This window comes from Thalassophryne amazonica, chromosome 8 (genome assembly GCF_902500255.1).
Source record: "Thalassophryne amazonica chromosome 8, fThaAma1.1, whole genome shotgun sequence".
In the NCBI taxonomy this organism is placed as follows: Eukaryota; Metazoa; Chordata; class Actinopteri; order Batrachoidiformes; family Batrachoididae; genus Thalassophryne; species Thalassophryne amazonica.
In genome coordinates, this window is record NC_047110.1 from 41188089 (window position 1) to 41202722 (window position 14634).

General features: G+C 39.9%; 1 protein-coding gene across 1 annotated transcript in view; it reads right to left on the reverse strand.

Moving 5' to 3' along the window:
- LOC117515469 (transcriptional enhancer factor TEF-3-like) overlaps nt 1-13999 on the reverse strand; it is a 73902-nt gene extending 59903 nt beyond the window's left edge. The window contains exon 1 of the mRNA XM_034176039.1: nt 13876-13999. Coding sequence (XP_034031930.1) covers nt 13876-13882 — 7 coding nt within the window. The 5' untranslated portion in view covers nt 13883-13999. The remainder of the gene's footprint in view (nt 1-13875) is intronic.
- Between the last annotated feature and the right edge of the window lie 635 nt (nt 14000-14634).

Genomic DNA, 14634 nt, shown 5'->3' on the forward strand with positions numbered 1-14634 from the left:
GACTAATATATATAAGATGTCTGAAATTCGGTTTGCGCTCATTAAATTCCACGCAGATTAAACGTAGCAGACACGGATTATTTGTTATAATTGTTTTAGCAAGTTTTCAGGGTATCATGCATGCAGTCTCTTATTAACATGATGAAACGCATAAAAAAAATTACATTTTTGTTGTATAATATTCATTTACAATTGTCATCATGTGGATTCTCTATGTTGTTTTGACTGCAGCAACTCTGGCGCGCAAGGGATTATGGGGTACGTGAAAACACCAAATGGCTTTCGACGTGGCTTGGTAGATCTCAATACACTGTCAACTTTACAAGTAGATCTGTGTTCAAAAAAGATTGGGCACGCCTGTTCTAGACTAATCAAGAAATACAGTAGTGTTCAGAATAATAGTAGTGCTATGTGACTAAAAAGATTAATCCAGGTTTTGAGTATATTTCTTATTGTTACATGGGAAACAAGGTACCAGTAGATTCAGTAGATTCTCACAAATCCAACAAGACCAAGCATTCATGATATGCACACTCTTAAGGCTATGAAATTGGGCTATTAGTAAAAAAAAAAGTAGAAAAGGGGGTCTTCACAATAATAGTAGCATCTGCTGTTGACGCTACTAACTCAAAACTATTATGTTCAAACTGCTTTTTTAGCAATCCTGTGAATCACTAAACAAGTATTTAGTTGTATAACCACAGTTTTTCATGATTTCTTCACATCTGCGAGGCATTAATTTTGTTGGTTTGGAACCAAGATTTTGCTCGTTTACTAGTGTGCTTGGGGTCATTGTCTTGAAACACTCATTTCAAGGGCATGTCCTCTTCAGCATAAGGCAACATGATCTCTTTTAGTATTTTGACATATCCAAACTGATCCATGATACCTGGTATGCGATATATAGGCCCAACACCATAGTAGGAGAAACATGCCCATATCATGATGCTTGCACCACCATGCTTCACTGTCTTCACTGTGAACTGTGGCTTGAATTCAGAGTTTGGGGGTCGTCTCACAAACTGTCTTCGGCCCTTGGACCCAAAAAGAACAATTTTACTCTCATCAGTCCACAAAATATTCCTCCATTTCTCTTTCGGCCAGTTGATGTGTTCTTTGGCAAATTGTAACCTCTTCTGCACATGTCTTTTATTTAACAGAGGGACTTTGCGGGGGATTCTTGCAAATAAATTAGCTTCACACAGGCGTCTTCTAACTGTCACAGCACTTACAGGTAACTCCAGACTGTCTTTGATTATCCTGGAGCTGATCAATGGGTGAGCCTTTGCCATTTTGGTTATTCTTCTATCCATTTTGATGGTTGTTTTCCGTTTTCTTCCACATGTCTCTGGTTGTCCATTTTAAAGCATTGAAGATCATTGTAGATGAACAGCCTATAATTTTTTGCACCTGCATATACGTTTTCCCCTCTCCAATCAACTTTTTAATCAAACTACGCTGTTCTTCTGAACAATGTCTTGAACGTCCCATTTTCCTCAGGCTTTCAAAGAGAAAAGCATGTTCAACAGGTGCTGGCTTCATCCTTAAATAGGGGACACCTGATTCACACCTGCTTGTTCCACAATACTGACAAACTCACTGACTGTATGCCACACTACTATTATTGTGAACACCCCCTTTTCTACTTTTTTTTACTAATAGCCCAATTTCATAGCCTTAAGAGTGTGCATATCATGAATGCTTGGTCTTGTTGGATTTGTGAGAATCTACTGAATCTACTGGTACCTTGTTTCCCATGTAACAATAAGAAATGTACTCAAAACCTGGATTAATCTTTTTAGTCACATAGCACTACTATTATTCTGAACACTACTGTAAGTATGTTTTAGCTTGTCTGTAAACAGATGGATAATTCTAGGCTGTTCCACAACAATAATAAATTGGCTCAATCCGCATCTTAGCTTCAATTCTGAAATGATCATTGAGCTAATCACAAATGAACTCATCCAGGTCTGTTAATTTATGTAATAATAATGTTTTATTTGCCGGCCCTAGACTCACATTTGGAGTTGATTCTGCAACTACAGCAGTAGGTGTAACACTAGCAAACAGCCAACACATGCAAAAAAAAAACACCAACTCTAAAGGCTGAATCAATAATCGCTGAGTCATGGTCTTCGATAAATCTCTCACTGTGATTGCACAGTTTGGACACACTGTGTGACATATCGCTGTTATTTCCTGCTATTCTTCCAAATCACATTCCTACTCAGATTCCCTTGAGACAGAATCATGTTTGCATCAACAGATTAAAAAAAAACAAAAAAACACTAATGGGTTGACATGTGCAAGCAAAGCTCAGTGGGAGTGACATTTGTTGGGAGGGTATTATTTATTTTGACAGAAAAGCTTAGCTACCGAAGAGATCTTTGTTAATTCTGTCCACCGCATAAATGCACACAGAACTTTTTCACATGAAGCAAGTCTCACCAAAATATGGGAAAAGCCCTCCTCTCCCAGATGTTGAGAAAGCCAGGGGAGGAACCGAGACAGCTGGATAAAACATGATGTGATGCACAGTTTACTACTGCCAAATGAAAACTAATGGAAAAAGGCATCATGAAGTGACACAATAATAATTGCAAAAGTGGCCCATAACTTAATATGACAGAGTTAATGATATTTTGTGTGGCACATTCTTCTGCAGAGCTGTCAGCAGTTCCACTCCAAAAGTGGGACTGTTTTTTTTTTGTTGTTGCTGTTACTGCTGCATGAGCTCAATGGTCTGACCACAGGGCACATCTCTCGCAGAGAGCCACAGAAGGCAGGAAATGTTTTCCTTGGCAGATGTATGGTGAATTGCTTGCGGAGCACATAACCACCGCAATATCCATGTCACCATCCTGAATACGCGAGCTAATATGTCTGTTGATTAATAGGCACAAGATGCAGCAGTACCATGGACAGAATGATGCAAAAAATGTGCTGAATGTATGTGGAATATGTGCTTAAAAACATCCCCATTCAATTTAGGAATTTCTAATGACTAGAAGACAAGCTAAACATATTCCATCTGTTTGTCTGTTCGAAGACTCAATATGATTGTTTAGAGAAGAATGGCATTCATTCTTCGGAGGGGAATTCAACCCAAAATTCAGAGTATGTCAGAATTTGTCCAGCAGACACGCAGGTATTTTGCTCGCAGATTGTTTTGTCTATGCACCCGTATTTAGCTCCTGCAAGGATACTGCACAATTGCAGCATAAAATTAAACAATTCAAGTATCCCTTTAGAGATATTCTCAGCTGATGTTTGATTTTACTACCTGACTTACACCCACCCATCAACGCTTCAGCAACGTTGACAACACTAAAGAGGTTCGAAGTGGCTTTGCATTGATTACAGTTGCTTGAATGACTTGAGTTCTTGGCCACTGTGACCTGGGGGATAGTGATAATAAAGGGGATGTGCACAGGACTGTAAGGAAGAGCTAGTTGAGCAGCGTAGGGTCAATGAGGATCATGCACAGACTCAATCTCATCTCTTTTCTCAAGTCATCAATCTGGGTTTTCTGCAAGGCTGTCAGGTTAAACACCGCAAGCAGATGGAGGTGAACTGAAAGGCACTTTCAACCTACTGACAGACAGACAGGTGGATGTAAAGGTGACGATGAAGGACAATGATTGACAAAGCATCCAAGACACATAGTTAAGTTCCCCTTCACACATAGTGCAAAGTTTGGACGAAGTGTGCATGACGCAGGAATCGTGTGCAAACCGTGTGAAATCGTCCCTTTCCTGTAATGCCTTGTACACCCGTTGCTACAACTATTTGAGCACATCAGTGGCTGAAAGACACAGTGTGCGCTATGCAATCCCATCGTACCCTCTCGCGGCAGGTGTCAGCCAAAATCCAGGTGAAACGCACGGACATCTAACACCGCTCACATGGCACTTAGAAAATGGGTGGCCAGTCACACTCTTGGCATGACAGCAGACTGCAGGCGACCATTGTCGTACTGGCAGAGAAATTTGTCTAAGTTCTACACAACTGTGGCTTTGGTGCGTGCGCTAAGAACTGACAGGAGGTCTGGCTATGATAGAAGCGGCAGTGGTGATCTGTCATTCTGGACATCCCAGCTAGACAACACCTACTGTGTTTGGACAGACATGGACTAACACCTGTCCACTGTGAGATGCATGTGTCTGATTGCCTTAATACGTGGACATAAATAAAAATATTTATCGCCATGGCGACAAGCATAGCGAGCAAGCGCATGCACGGAGCGGACAATGACAGCCCGCCAGGTTGAAACAAACTGTCAGATCAGAACACGCAGCGTGCGATCTGACTATCACGTCACCCACGTGAGCTCTTTTCCACATGACGCGGTGTCTGTGCTGCGGTGCGCCGTCCACAAGACACGTGTGTCGGGCAGAACACACGCGCGGCCAACTGGATGCCCCGGACCAGCTGTGGTCATCAGAGCACACTGCTTCTCATTCATGTCATTTCATGACTGTATTTCAGTGACCATCATCTACAGAGAAACAGATGGATCATATCTGTATTGCTCCCTTGATAAATACGGTGCTTTTATATAGTGTGGGATTTGAAATTTTTTTTTTTTTTGTAATACTTCCATGTCCTTCCTAATATGAGCCAGATTCTGGTAGCTTTCAAAGGACAGCTCTGTAGCTCAGTGGTAAAGTCTCTGACTGGCAATCAGAGCTTTCGGACGGTGAGGGTTCGCGTCCTGTGGGTGGTATGTTTTTTCTTTTTTTTTACTCCACGAGTGGTGTGATGTGGTCCCAGAGGTACCAGCTGGTTTTAATTTTTATTTATTCCAGATGAGCAGTGTGATGTGGTGCCACAGGTACCAGCTGGTTTTAACTTTTATTTATTCCACAAAGGCAGCACGATGTGGTCCCACAGGTACCAGCTGGTTTTTATTCTTTTTCCACATAAGTGATGCGATCATGTAGTGCACCTCGCACTGTTCCTGCTTGACAGACACCATCATGTGCACGAACTCTTGCACCGGGCTCATGCATGCCTGCCCGTCGGCGCGATGTTTTGTGGTGCGTAAATTCAAACTGTTTCACGCTGTTTTGCTGTTTTTGGTCAGATGTCGACCAAACTTCGCATTATGTGTGAAGGGGCACTAAAGGAGGTAAATCAAAGAAACGGTACAAATTAAAAACTAAGGGACAACTCCAAATTTGTCACATAGAAACATAGAAACCTACACATGGGACAGGTGTGACAGAATTGTAGGGCTAGACCCAAGGCCGTGCAAGACACTGCTTTTCACCTTGGTGTCTATTTGTCCCCCACCCCCTCCATGTGTTCAAAGGGTAAACGTCTATTCTGGTTTAGGGTTACAGCCGAGCTGCCTTGAACCCATGGGCTCTCAAACGCACATGCCATTCCTAGCAAGCCAATGTAGTCCCCTTGCACACATCACTTGCCTCTGACCCCCACTGGGAGAAAATGGGTAACTCAGCGTCAGGGTTGCCAACATGCTCCCCCCTCACCCACCACCACCTTTCACAACTCAGTTCCCCATCCATATGTGTCATCTGCCCATCTATCCTCTGTTCCAACCATACCCAACTATTATTACAGGCTTTATAAGGATTTAAGTGTGGACCACAGGATGGCCATGACCTCAGTAGCATACTAAGCTAGGCTAACAGTTAACGGAACTGTCTGGCACAGTGACAAAACAAGACAATGTCAGAATCTGTCTGAGAGCGCCGCTACCACACGGATTCATTCATCCAACAAGTCAGGCCATCTGTTGTTCGCATCTTTCAGCAATGCGTTGTGAAGAAGTATGACCTCACCTTCACATCACATCAAACAATGCCCTGATGAAGGTTGTGTGACTGAAAGCTTGGATAAATACAAACATTTTTGCATGGAGATAAGTGTGCAGAGCCTTTTTTGCATTGATTTATGAATCTCTCTGGCACCTTATGACTGTGAGTGCGGTGTATTTTCTTTAATCTTTAACAATGATATTTCACAAATATTCATTGATAAAGGCTGTGATATAATTGTTTTGTTTGTCTTTTATCTGAAAGCATTATTTTCATAACAGATGAAAAATAAGAAATACATTACAGGAGGCACCATCAAGAATCAGATGGTATTATTTTTTAATTTCATGAAGAACAATGGACTTCATGGCAAACAGGTACAAAGTCATACAGATCTGGAGGGTTGCAATAGTGCAGTAGTGTCACATCCAGACCACACAGGCAAACCTTCAGTTTATCACTATCTCCTGAAATCTGCTGCCTGGGGCCTCCATGGGCATCCCCTTGGCCTCATCCAGTTACTGGGGTCCTCAGTATTGATGATCAGGAAAATTACTGTACTATCGTAGCTGTCCATCATGATACAAGAAGTACGTCATCTGAATCTCCTGAAGTAACTGCTAATTTGACACAAAGCCATACCAGTAGTACCCAAGGGTTCTCGACAGAGACAGACCACAAAAAACATCCAGACACCTTGAATCACTGAGGAGGATCAGGTCTCACAACTATACAAGACTATATATATGAGACTTGAAACAAGACTTCTCTCCATTAACCTTATGACTACATAAACTTATCTTTCCACGTGCTTCTCGACCTCATAGGCCAAGCTCTGTGTGACACGTGTGTCACTGCAGAGACAAGTGAATACTCAACAACTGCAACACTCTCAGCACATACAGAAAAACTGCTGATAGTCCGTCCACGAAGTCACTGAAAGACTGGATCTTCATCTTGATCCAGAACAGTTGCAATACTAAGTACTACATTTGTTTGCTTACTTCAAGTAACAGCGCACACAGTTACAATTCAAGTGATCCAATCACAGTCTATGTGTTTTGAGAAGGTCAAATCTCTTGAGCCATCCTAGGCTGAACCTGTTTGGGGTCATTTCATCAAGAATAACACAAGTTTCTGTCTACTACTAGACTTACAGGAGAAAAAAATCATACTTGAATGTTTTGAGTTTAACTTATTCACATTGTTATCGATCGGGAAATTTCAGTTAGAATTGCAATTTTTCTTTTTCCTAACTGCAGGTTTGATTGTTTGAGTTGTTCTGCCTTAATATGTCAACTTAACAGTAGTGCTTTTTATACAAGGTCAAGAAACTGAAATCTGCACGGGAAGCATCATCTGTGTTAGTGTAACAAATTAGGTTTCATATGTATCACCTGTTTCTGACAACTTCATACACTAAAGGACCACATGGATCTGACAGCTGTTCAGGAAACAGCAGTGATGTGAAACACAAACATAAGGGCAAGTGTGATTATTTTTGTGTGTGTGTGTGTGTGTGTGTGTGTGTGTGTGTGTGTGTGTGTGTGTGTGTGTGTGTGTGTGTGTGTGTGTGTGTGTGTGTGTGTGTGTGTGTGTACATGTACTTCTACAAGTGTGTGGGAGACTGTGAGAAACAAACTGTTTGACCATATGAAATGGAATGCTGAGTGGATATTTGTGCTCAGCTGCGGTGTAGATGTAGAGATAAATGTTGGGATTAACCAATCTCTCTGTATGAACAGAGATTTGCAGCCTAGTCGTGGTTTCTGCTCTAGTCACCTGACAAAAACATTTAACTCCAAATAATCTTCAGTGAAAAACACACCGGACAGTCAAAAGCCGAGTAAAAGTGTGCTAAGATTTTTTTATATAATGGCTGAGTGGCTCCTTGTCATTTGATTGGTGGCTTGCATGTCACGTGAAATGGATTATTTGTACCATTTGCAATTGTGTTTTATTAACCATCTAATAGTTCTTTTTAGTGTGAAATTTTGGTGCTATACAAAATGTGCTATTGTACGCCCCGACCACTGCGCACGCTCACACTACTGGGGGCAGCGTTTAGCTAAACATGGCAGTTTGTTTTGCTGGTGGATGACGATTTGAAAGAGCTAACTGACTCTGCCAATTAAAAAAAAAAAAAAAAACACAAATCCACCATGCCGGGAAGGCGTCTGGAGGTATGAAGAGCTGTTGGGATGAAGTTAGGATGAAAAGCTGGACGTGATTTAAATTAATAAATTAAGAAAATATCAAATGACAAGGATCTATTTTCAGTGTTATATAAAACAAATAATGAATGTTTTTCCATTCTTTCAATGGAACAAATATTTAATTTGGTGAAAGATGGAACGTACTATTCAATGAGACGAAGCCGAGTTGAATGGTACGTTCCATCTTTCACCTTGTGAAATATTCGTACCACTGAAATCATATACATTCATTATTTGTATAATATGTACAAATATTATTAATAATAGTATTATTTGTATAATATGCATTGTTTAGTAGGGCAACAGCTGAAGATTATTTTGTATTATACAACCCCTGGCAAAAATTATGGACTCACCGGCCTCGGAGGATGTTCATTCAGTTGTTTAATTTTGTAGAAAAAAAGCAGATCACTACCTGACACAAAACTAAAGTCATTTCAAATGGCAACTCTCTGGCTTTAAGAAACACTATAAGAAATCAAGAAAAAAAATTGTGGCAGTCAGTAACGGTTACTTTTTTAGACCAAGCACAGGGAAAAAAATATGGACTCACTCAATTCTGAGGAATAAATTATGGAATCACCCTGTAAATTTTAATCCCCAAAACTAACACCTGCATCAAATCAGATCTGCTCATTACTCTGCATCTAAAAAGGAGAGATCACACCTTGGAGAGCTATTGCACCAAGTGGACTGACATGACCAACATGAGAGATGTCAATTGAAACAAAGGAGAGGATTATCAAACTCTTAAAAGAGGGTAAATCATCACGCAATGTTGTAAAAGATGTTGGTTGTTCACAGTCAGCTGTGTCTAAACTCTGGACCAAATACAAACAACATGGGAAGGTTGTTAAAGGCAAACATACTGGTGGACCAAGGAAGACATCAAAGCGTCAAGATAGACTTAACTTAACTTAAAGCAATATGTCTCAAAAATAAAAAATGCACAACAAAACAAATGAGGAACGAATGGGAGGAAACTGGAGTCAACGTCTGTGACCGAACTGTAAGAAACCGCCTAAAGGAAATGGGATTTACATACAGAAAAGCTAAATGAAAACCATCATTAACACCTAAACAGAAAAAACAAGGTTACAATGGGCTAAGGAAAAGCAATCGTGGACTGTGGATGACTGGATGAAAGTCATATTCAGTGATGAATCTCGAATCTGCATTGGGCAAGGTGATGATGCTGGAACTTTTGTTTGGTGCCGTTCCAATGAGATTTATAAAGATGACTGCCTGAAGAGAACATGTACATTTTCACAGTCATTGATGATATGGGGCTGCATGTCAGGCACTGGGGAGATGGCTGTCATTACATCATCAATAAATGCACAAGTTTACATTGATATTCTGGACACTTTTCTTATCCCATCAATTGAAAGGATGTTTGGGGATGATGAAATCATTTTTCATGATGATAATGCATCTTGCCATAAAACGAAAACTGTGAAAACATTCCTTGCAAAAAGACACATAGGGTCAATGTCATGGCCTGCAAATAGTCCGGATCTTAATCCAACTGAAAATCTTTGGTGGAAGTTGAAGAAAATGGTCCATGACAAGGCTCCTACCTGCAAAGCTGATCTGGCAACAGCAATCAGAGAAAGTTGGAGCCAGATTGATGAAGAGTACTGTTTGTCACTCATTAAGTCCATGCCTCAGAGACTGCAAGCTGTTATAAAAGCCAGAGGTGGTGCAACAAAATACTAGTGATGTGTTGGAGCGTTCTTTTGTTTTTCATGATTCCATAATTTTTTCCTCAGAATTGAGTGATTCCATATTTTTTTTTTCCCTCTGCTTGGTCTAAAAAAGTAACCGTTACTGACTGTCACAATTTTTTTTCCTGATTTCTTATAGTGTTTCTTAAAGCCAGAAAGTTGCCATTTGAAATGACTTTAGTTTTGTGTCATGTCTGTGATCTGCTTTTTTTCTACAAAATTAAACAACTGAATGAACATCCTCCGAGGCCAGTGATTCCATAATTTTTGCCAGGGGTTGTATAACACCTGAATAGATCCTTGTCATCTGATTGGTGGTTTGTATGTCACGTGACATGGATTATGCATTCCATTTGCCATTGTGTTCCACTTACTGTGCAATAGTGCTATTTAGTGTGCAATTTTGGTACTATACAATTTGTGCTATTGCACGCCACAACTACCACTCATGCTCACACTAGTAGCGATGACACTTAGCTTAAAAACAAACATGGCAGGAACTGCTCATTCTTCTAACACAAAAAACAAACCCAGTATGCTAGAAGCCATCTGGAGGCATTTGCAGTATTCGCTGGGACGTCTCTAGTTGAAGTGGAACCACTGTCAGATGAAGAGCTCTACACATTTCTGTTGCAATTTTTCGCTGGACTGGACTGAGAAAAGCAGACGGCAGTCTGTACATGATGCACAGCATCAGCTATGGACTACATCATCAGGATTGTTTTTGAACTGACTGTTTTTGCAAGTTGACTGAGAACAATTTTGGACTGGATTGGACTCAAATTTAAATTTGACTGTTTGGAACCTGTTGATGTCAAAAGACCAGCGATGCACACCAAAATGTAAGTCCCTTTCTCTTGTTTAGAAATTAATAAAATATCAAATGACAAGGATCTATTTTAGCCGTTAAATAAAACAAATAATGATTTTTTTTTTTTAAATTCGCTCAATGGAAAGAATATTTTGAATTGAATGGAACATTCTATCTTTCACCTCATGAAATACTCTTACTGTTGCACTCATAAACATTCATTATTTGTATACTTGATTGTTGTATTGATTATTTTTTGAATGCTCAATTAATTTTGTGATTTTTTTATTAGCCTCTTGATTATTTTCAGATTCATTCATTTTCCTTTAGCTTATTTACCAATAAATTATAACAACGAATCCTAATGTTCAACCTGAGATTCAAAATATTTTGTCATAAAAAGTATTTTTCAAATGTTTAAAAACACAAACATATAAAGTGCCAGAAATTTTTAAGGCAGTCATGGAACAAATATGAAAGAAAATATGAAAGACAATCAAATGGCTTGTTTTGTCCACAACCCAAAAATATTCAGTTTACTGTCAGAGAGAGAGGAAAGATAGCAGAAAACATCCACATTTAAGAAACTGACCTCAGATAATATGAAATTAACAAAGGATGACTCAAAATTAGTAACTATTGTAATTACTAAAATTACAATTACCAAATAGCTAGAGATTAATTTAATAATCAATTAATTATTGATTAATCAATTAATGATTACAGCTCCATTGTGTAGCCACATGACATTCTGGGCTTGACTTATTAAATGTTTGCGTGTGTAAAAACATTTGCAAACACCACTGCACTTGCAGATACACCTGTGCGCAACAAGGATTGCTTCTGGCAAATGTGCAAAATAGCGTATATTGACAAGTAAGTGTGTTTGCCTTCATGAATATGCAATTTGGAGCCTGTGCACCCGAGTGCACATAAAGGTGGAAGAAGACATGAAAACAGGTAATGTCTGCACAGGCAACTTGATCTATCAAAGTCAAAGGAAAATTCTGTGGGTGATAGTGTCTGTTTTTTGTGACTTTCAAAACTTGGCATTAACTAATTGCACTTGACAAAATTCTGTCCAACGCAGAGGCTTTTTTAATCATTCACTGTGAACATCATATATAACTTTATTTCATGCTTGTTTCTTTAATAATAAATGTGTGCATGTGTAACAGGTGGAGCAAAAACAGACACACATATCAGAGTCTGTGCGGGACACCGCGGCTGTGTGCAAAAGACCCACAATGCTTGAACACGCTTATACGCTGGCTATTACAACAGTGTTTTGGCAGAGTGGTGGGTGATTGTGGTGCGTTCTACGGGTGGAACACACAGAGAACTGTGCACACGGTTCTGTGCACATGGTTCTCTGTGCATTCCACAGGTGGAGTGCAGCGTGATTGTTCACTGGTTTGCTGGAGGGCGATGGATGTAGCAGGAATGAATGTCTGAAATAGGAGACTGCTTTTTTAAATTTCCAGTACATGAACACATTTATGTATCAGATTTTGTAAGTAACAAAGCATAAACATTGACTGTGTGTGAATGTGCTCCTTATGCACCATCAGAAAACAACAGAAGGGGTCACAGAAAGAAATTATTTAAAAGATGGCCAAGTCTGCATTTGAGTAAATTTTCATTTCCAATGACAGATAGCACCAAGTGTAATCACTTTTAAAACATAGACTAGACAAACACTGGAGAGATGATAATAAATAAAATAGACAGCATTAGATAAATCAATCAGATTTACTGCTATTCAAGTACTGAGTTGTGTTTAATGTATATTAGATCTAGACAAAGAGGTGCCTTGCACCTGCATCCATTAACTTAAGTAGCTGATTTGGTTTAATTTTTAATTAAGATGCAGAAAAATCCTCTTGTACATACTACAGTCTACATCACAATACCACCCACTATCGATTGTGCATTTACTCTTAGTACGACACTAGCAAAACTGTCTCTGCCCCAACATGTAAGTTTGGACTGCCCAAGCAATTCACCACTCGTTATCTGGGATCTTAGCAAATCACAGCCTCTGTGTTTATTCCACTACAAACTAAGAAAACTACGGGAGGCATTCATTGCACATAGCTCTATTAAAAGGCCAAGTGTCCATCTGTGATAACTGAGTCCCAAATATACATCCAGATACAACATAATATAATATTTTCTTCTTATGATAACTAGCATAATTTGCAACAACTTTAATCAAAAATGGGTTAATTACTACATAAACAATCTTTCTAATGCTGTGGTCACAAGCTTGATGGCATTCCCGAGGCATGCACGCTACATCTCCATAAGATGTCTTGTAAATCACTTCAGAGGTATTATCTGGTTATAATAACAGCATTTTTAGATTTAGAAGTGTTTATTTCTCACTTTCTTATACAAAATGTATGAGAGACAGAATTACGCAGTTGTTTCAGAGCGTTTTCCGCCGTCTTGGATAAATTTGTTTGAGCAAACAACCAGCTGACATAATGCTACCTTTTCACACTGATTGGCAGTTGCGTCAGTATTTGCATAAAATAGACTTCAAATAGACTTCAAGTCAATTTTGACTGTGCCTAGCTGGTGGCAGTGTGATCGTTGTCTCTTGCCGCTGCAAAACGCCCACTCTTACTGAAAATGAATGGCAAGTCACTGCTTTGCCTCTGTTGCTTGCAGGCGCTTGTAGCTAATGTGACAATACCTTAACAGTTAAACACACAAACTGGTAATAATATACAGAATACAAATATTTGACTTCCAAACCTACAGCATCTTCATGATCTGTCAATAGGTTGCATGCGGGTGTGAAATGGACCTTTGCAGATTCTACACCAGGGGTGGGCAACGAGGGCCGAGACACTGCATGTTTTCCTTGCAACCAATCACCTCAGCAGGTGGGTTGCTGATGAGCTTCTCCCTTGAACATAAACACCTGGTTGTCAATGAAACCACCTGCTGAAACACCTGAACATTAATGAAATCACCTGCTGAGGTGATTGGTAGCAAGGAAAACCTGCAGTGCTTCGGCCCTTCATGGCACATGATTGCCCACCCCTGTTCTACACCTTTGTAAATAAATGATAAAGAGAAACTTGTTTTAAATCATTTGGGGTTCGGTTTTTCTCAGATGTGTTTGCTGTTTGGACTTTCCACTTTGAATTAAAGTTACAAACATGAAACACAAAGTGACAAATGTTTGCTGTAATATTGTGTTCTGAAGGCCATGTGTAGGCTCAATAATTTCCTAACACATAACATTCCTTACCCCTGGTCAAAATGCAAACCTTTCTGCAGACATAATGGGTTTTAAGGTTTCACAGGTATGGTTGGCGTACCGTACATCTTGCCCTCATCAGACAGGATGATTTTTCTGCGTCCACATGGAGGATAGATGGCCAGAGCCTCCTGGAAGCTCTGCTCAATGTCCGGGCTCCACACACCCTCAGCATCATTCTCCAGGGGTTTGTCCAGTGCCTCCCCCAGCTCCTCACTCCCACCCCTGGGGGAGGAAGCTGGCACCCACTCTGCAGACGTGATGGGAAGGCAAATAGGAAAGCAGTGATTGGAGGGGGGAGGGATCAGGGGCCAGGAGAGATGGGAGTGAATAGAGATGGGAGGATGTTGGCGGTATTGGTCGTGAAATCCACAGATGTGATGGTGTTGGGACTGGGTGTTGCAGGACAGTTCTAGGAAAGCAAAACCAGAGAAACAAAGTTCACATTATTCGAAGAAATAGTTATGTTGGGGACAATTAGGGATGCATTTTTGTCAGAATGTTGCAGGTTCTCCAAACAAAACTTATTTCTAATGTCTAAAAAGCATCATTTACAGCACACTAAGGATACTTTTAGATATTATTACCTCCACCAAGGTGGCTACGTTTGACCCAATTACTTTTGACTGTTCAAAGGATGATGTCAAAGAAATGACCAGAACTTGCTGAAAATGTTGGGCCTGGTCTTGAAAAGGGACGATTATGTTAGATATATTTCTGTGTTCAATTATGGTTTTCTTTATTTGTTTTCTATACTTGTTTTGGTATTAAGGTAGTTATTTTATTCAGGGTTATACTTTTAGTTTCATTCTTATTCTCA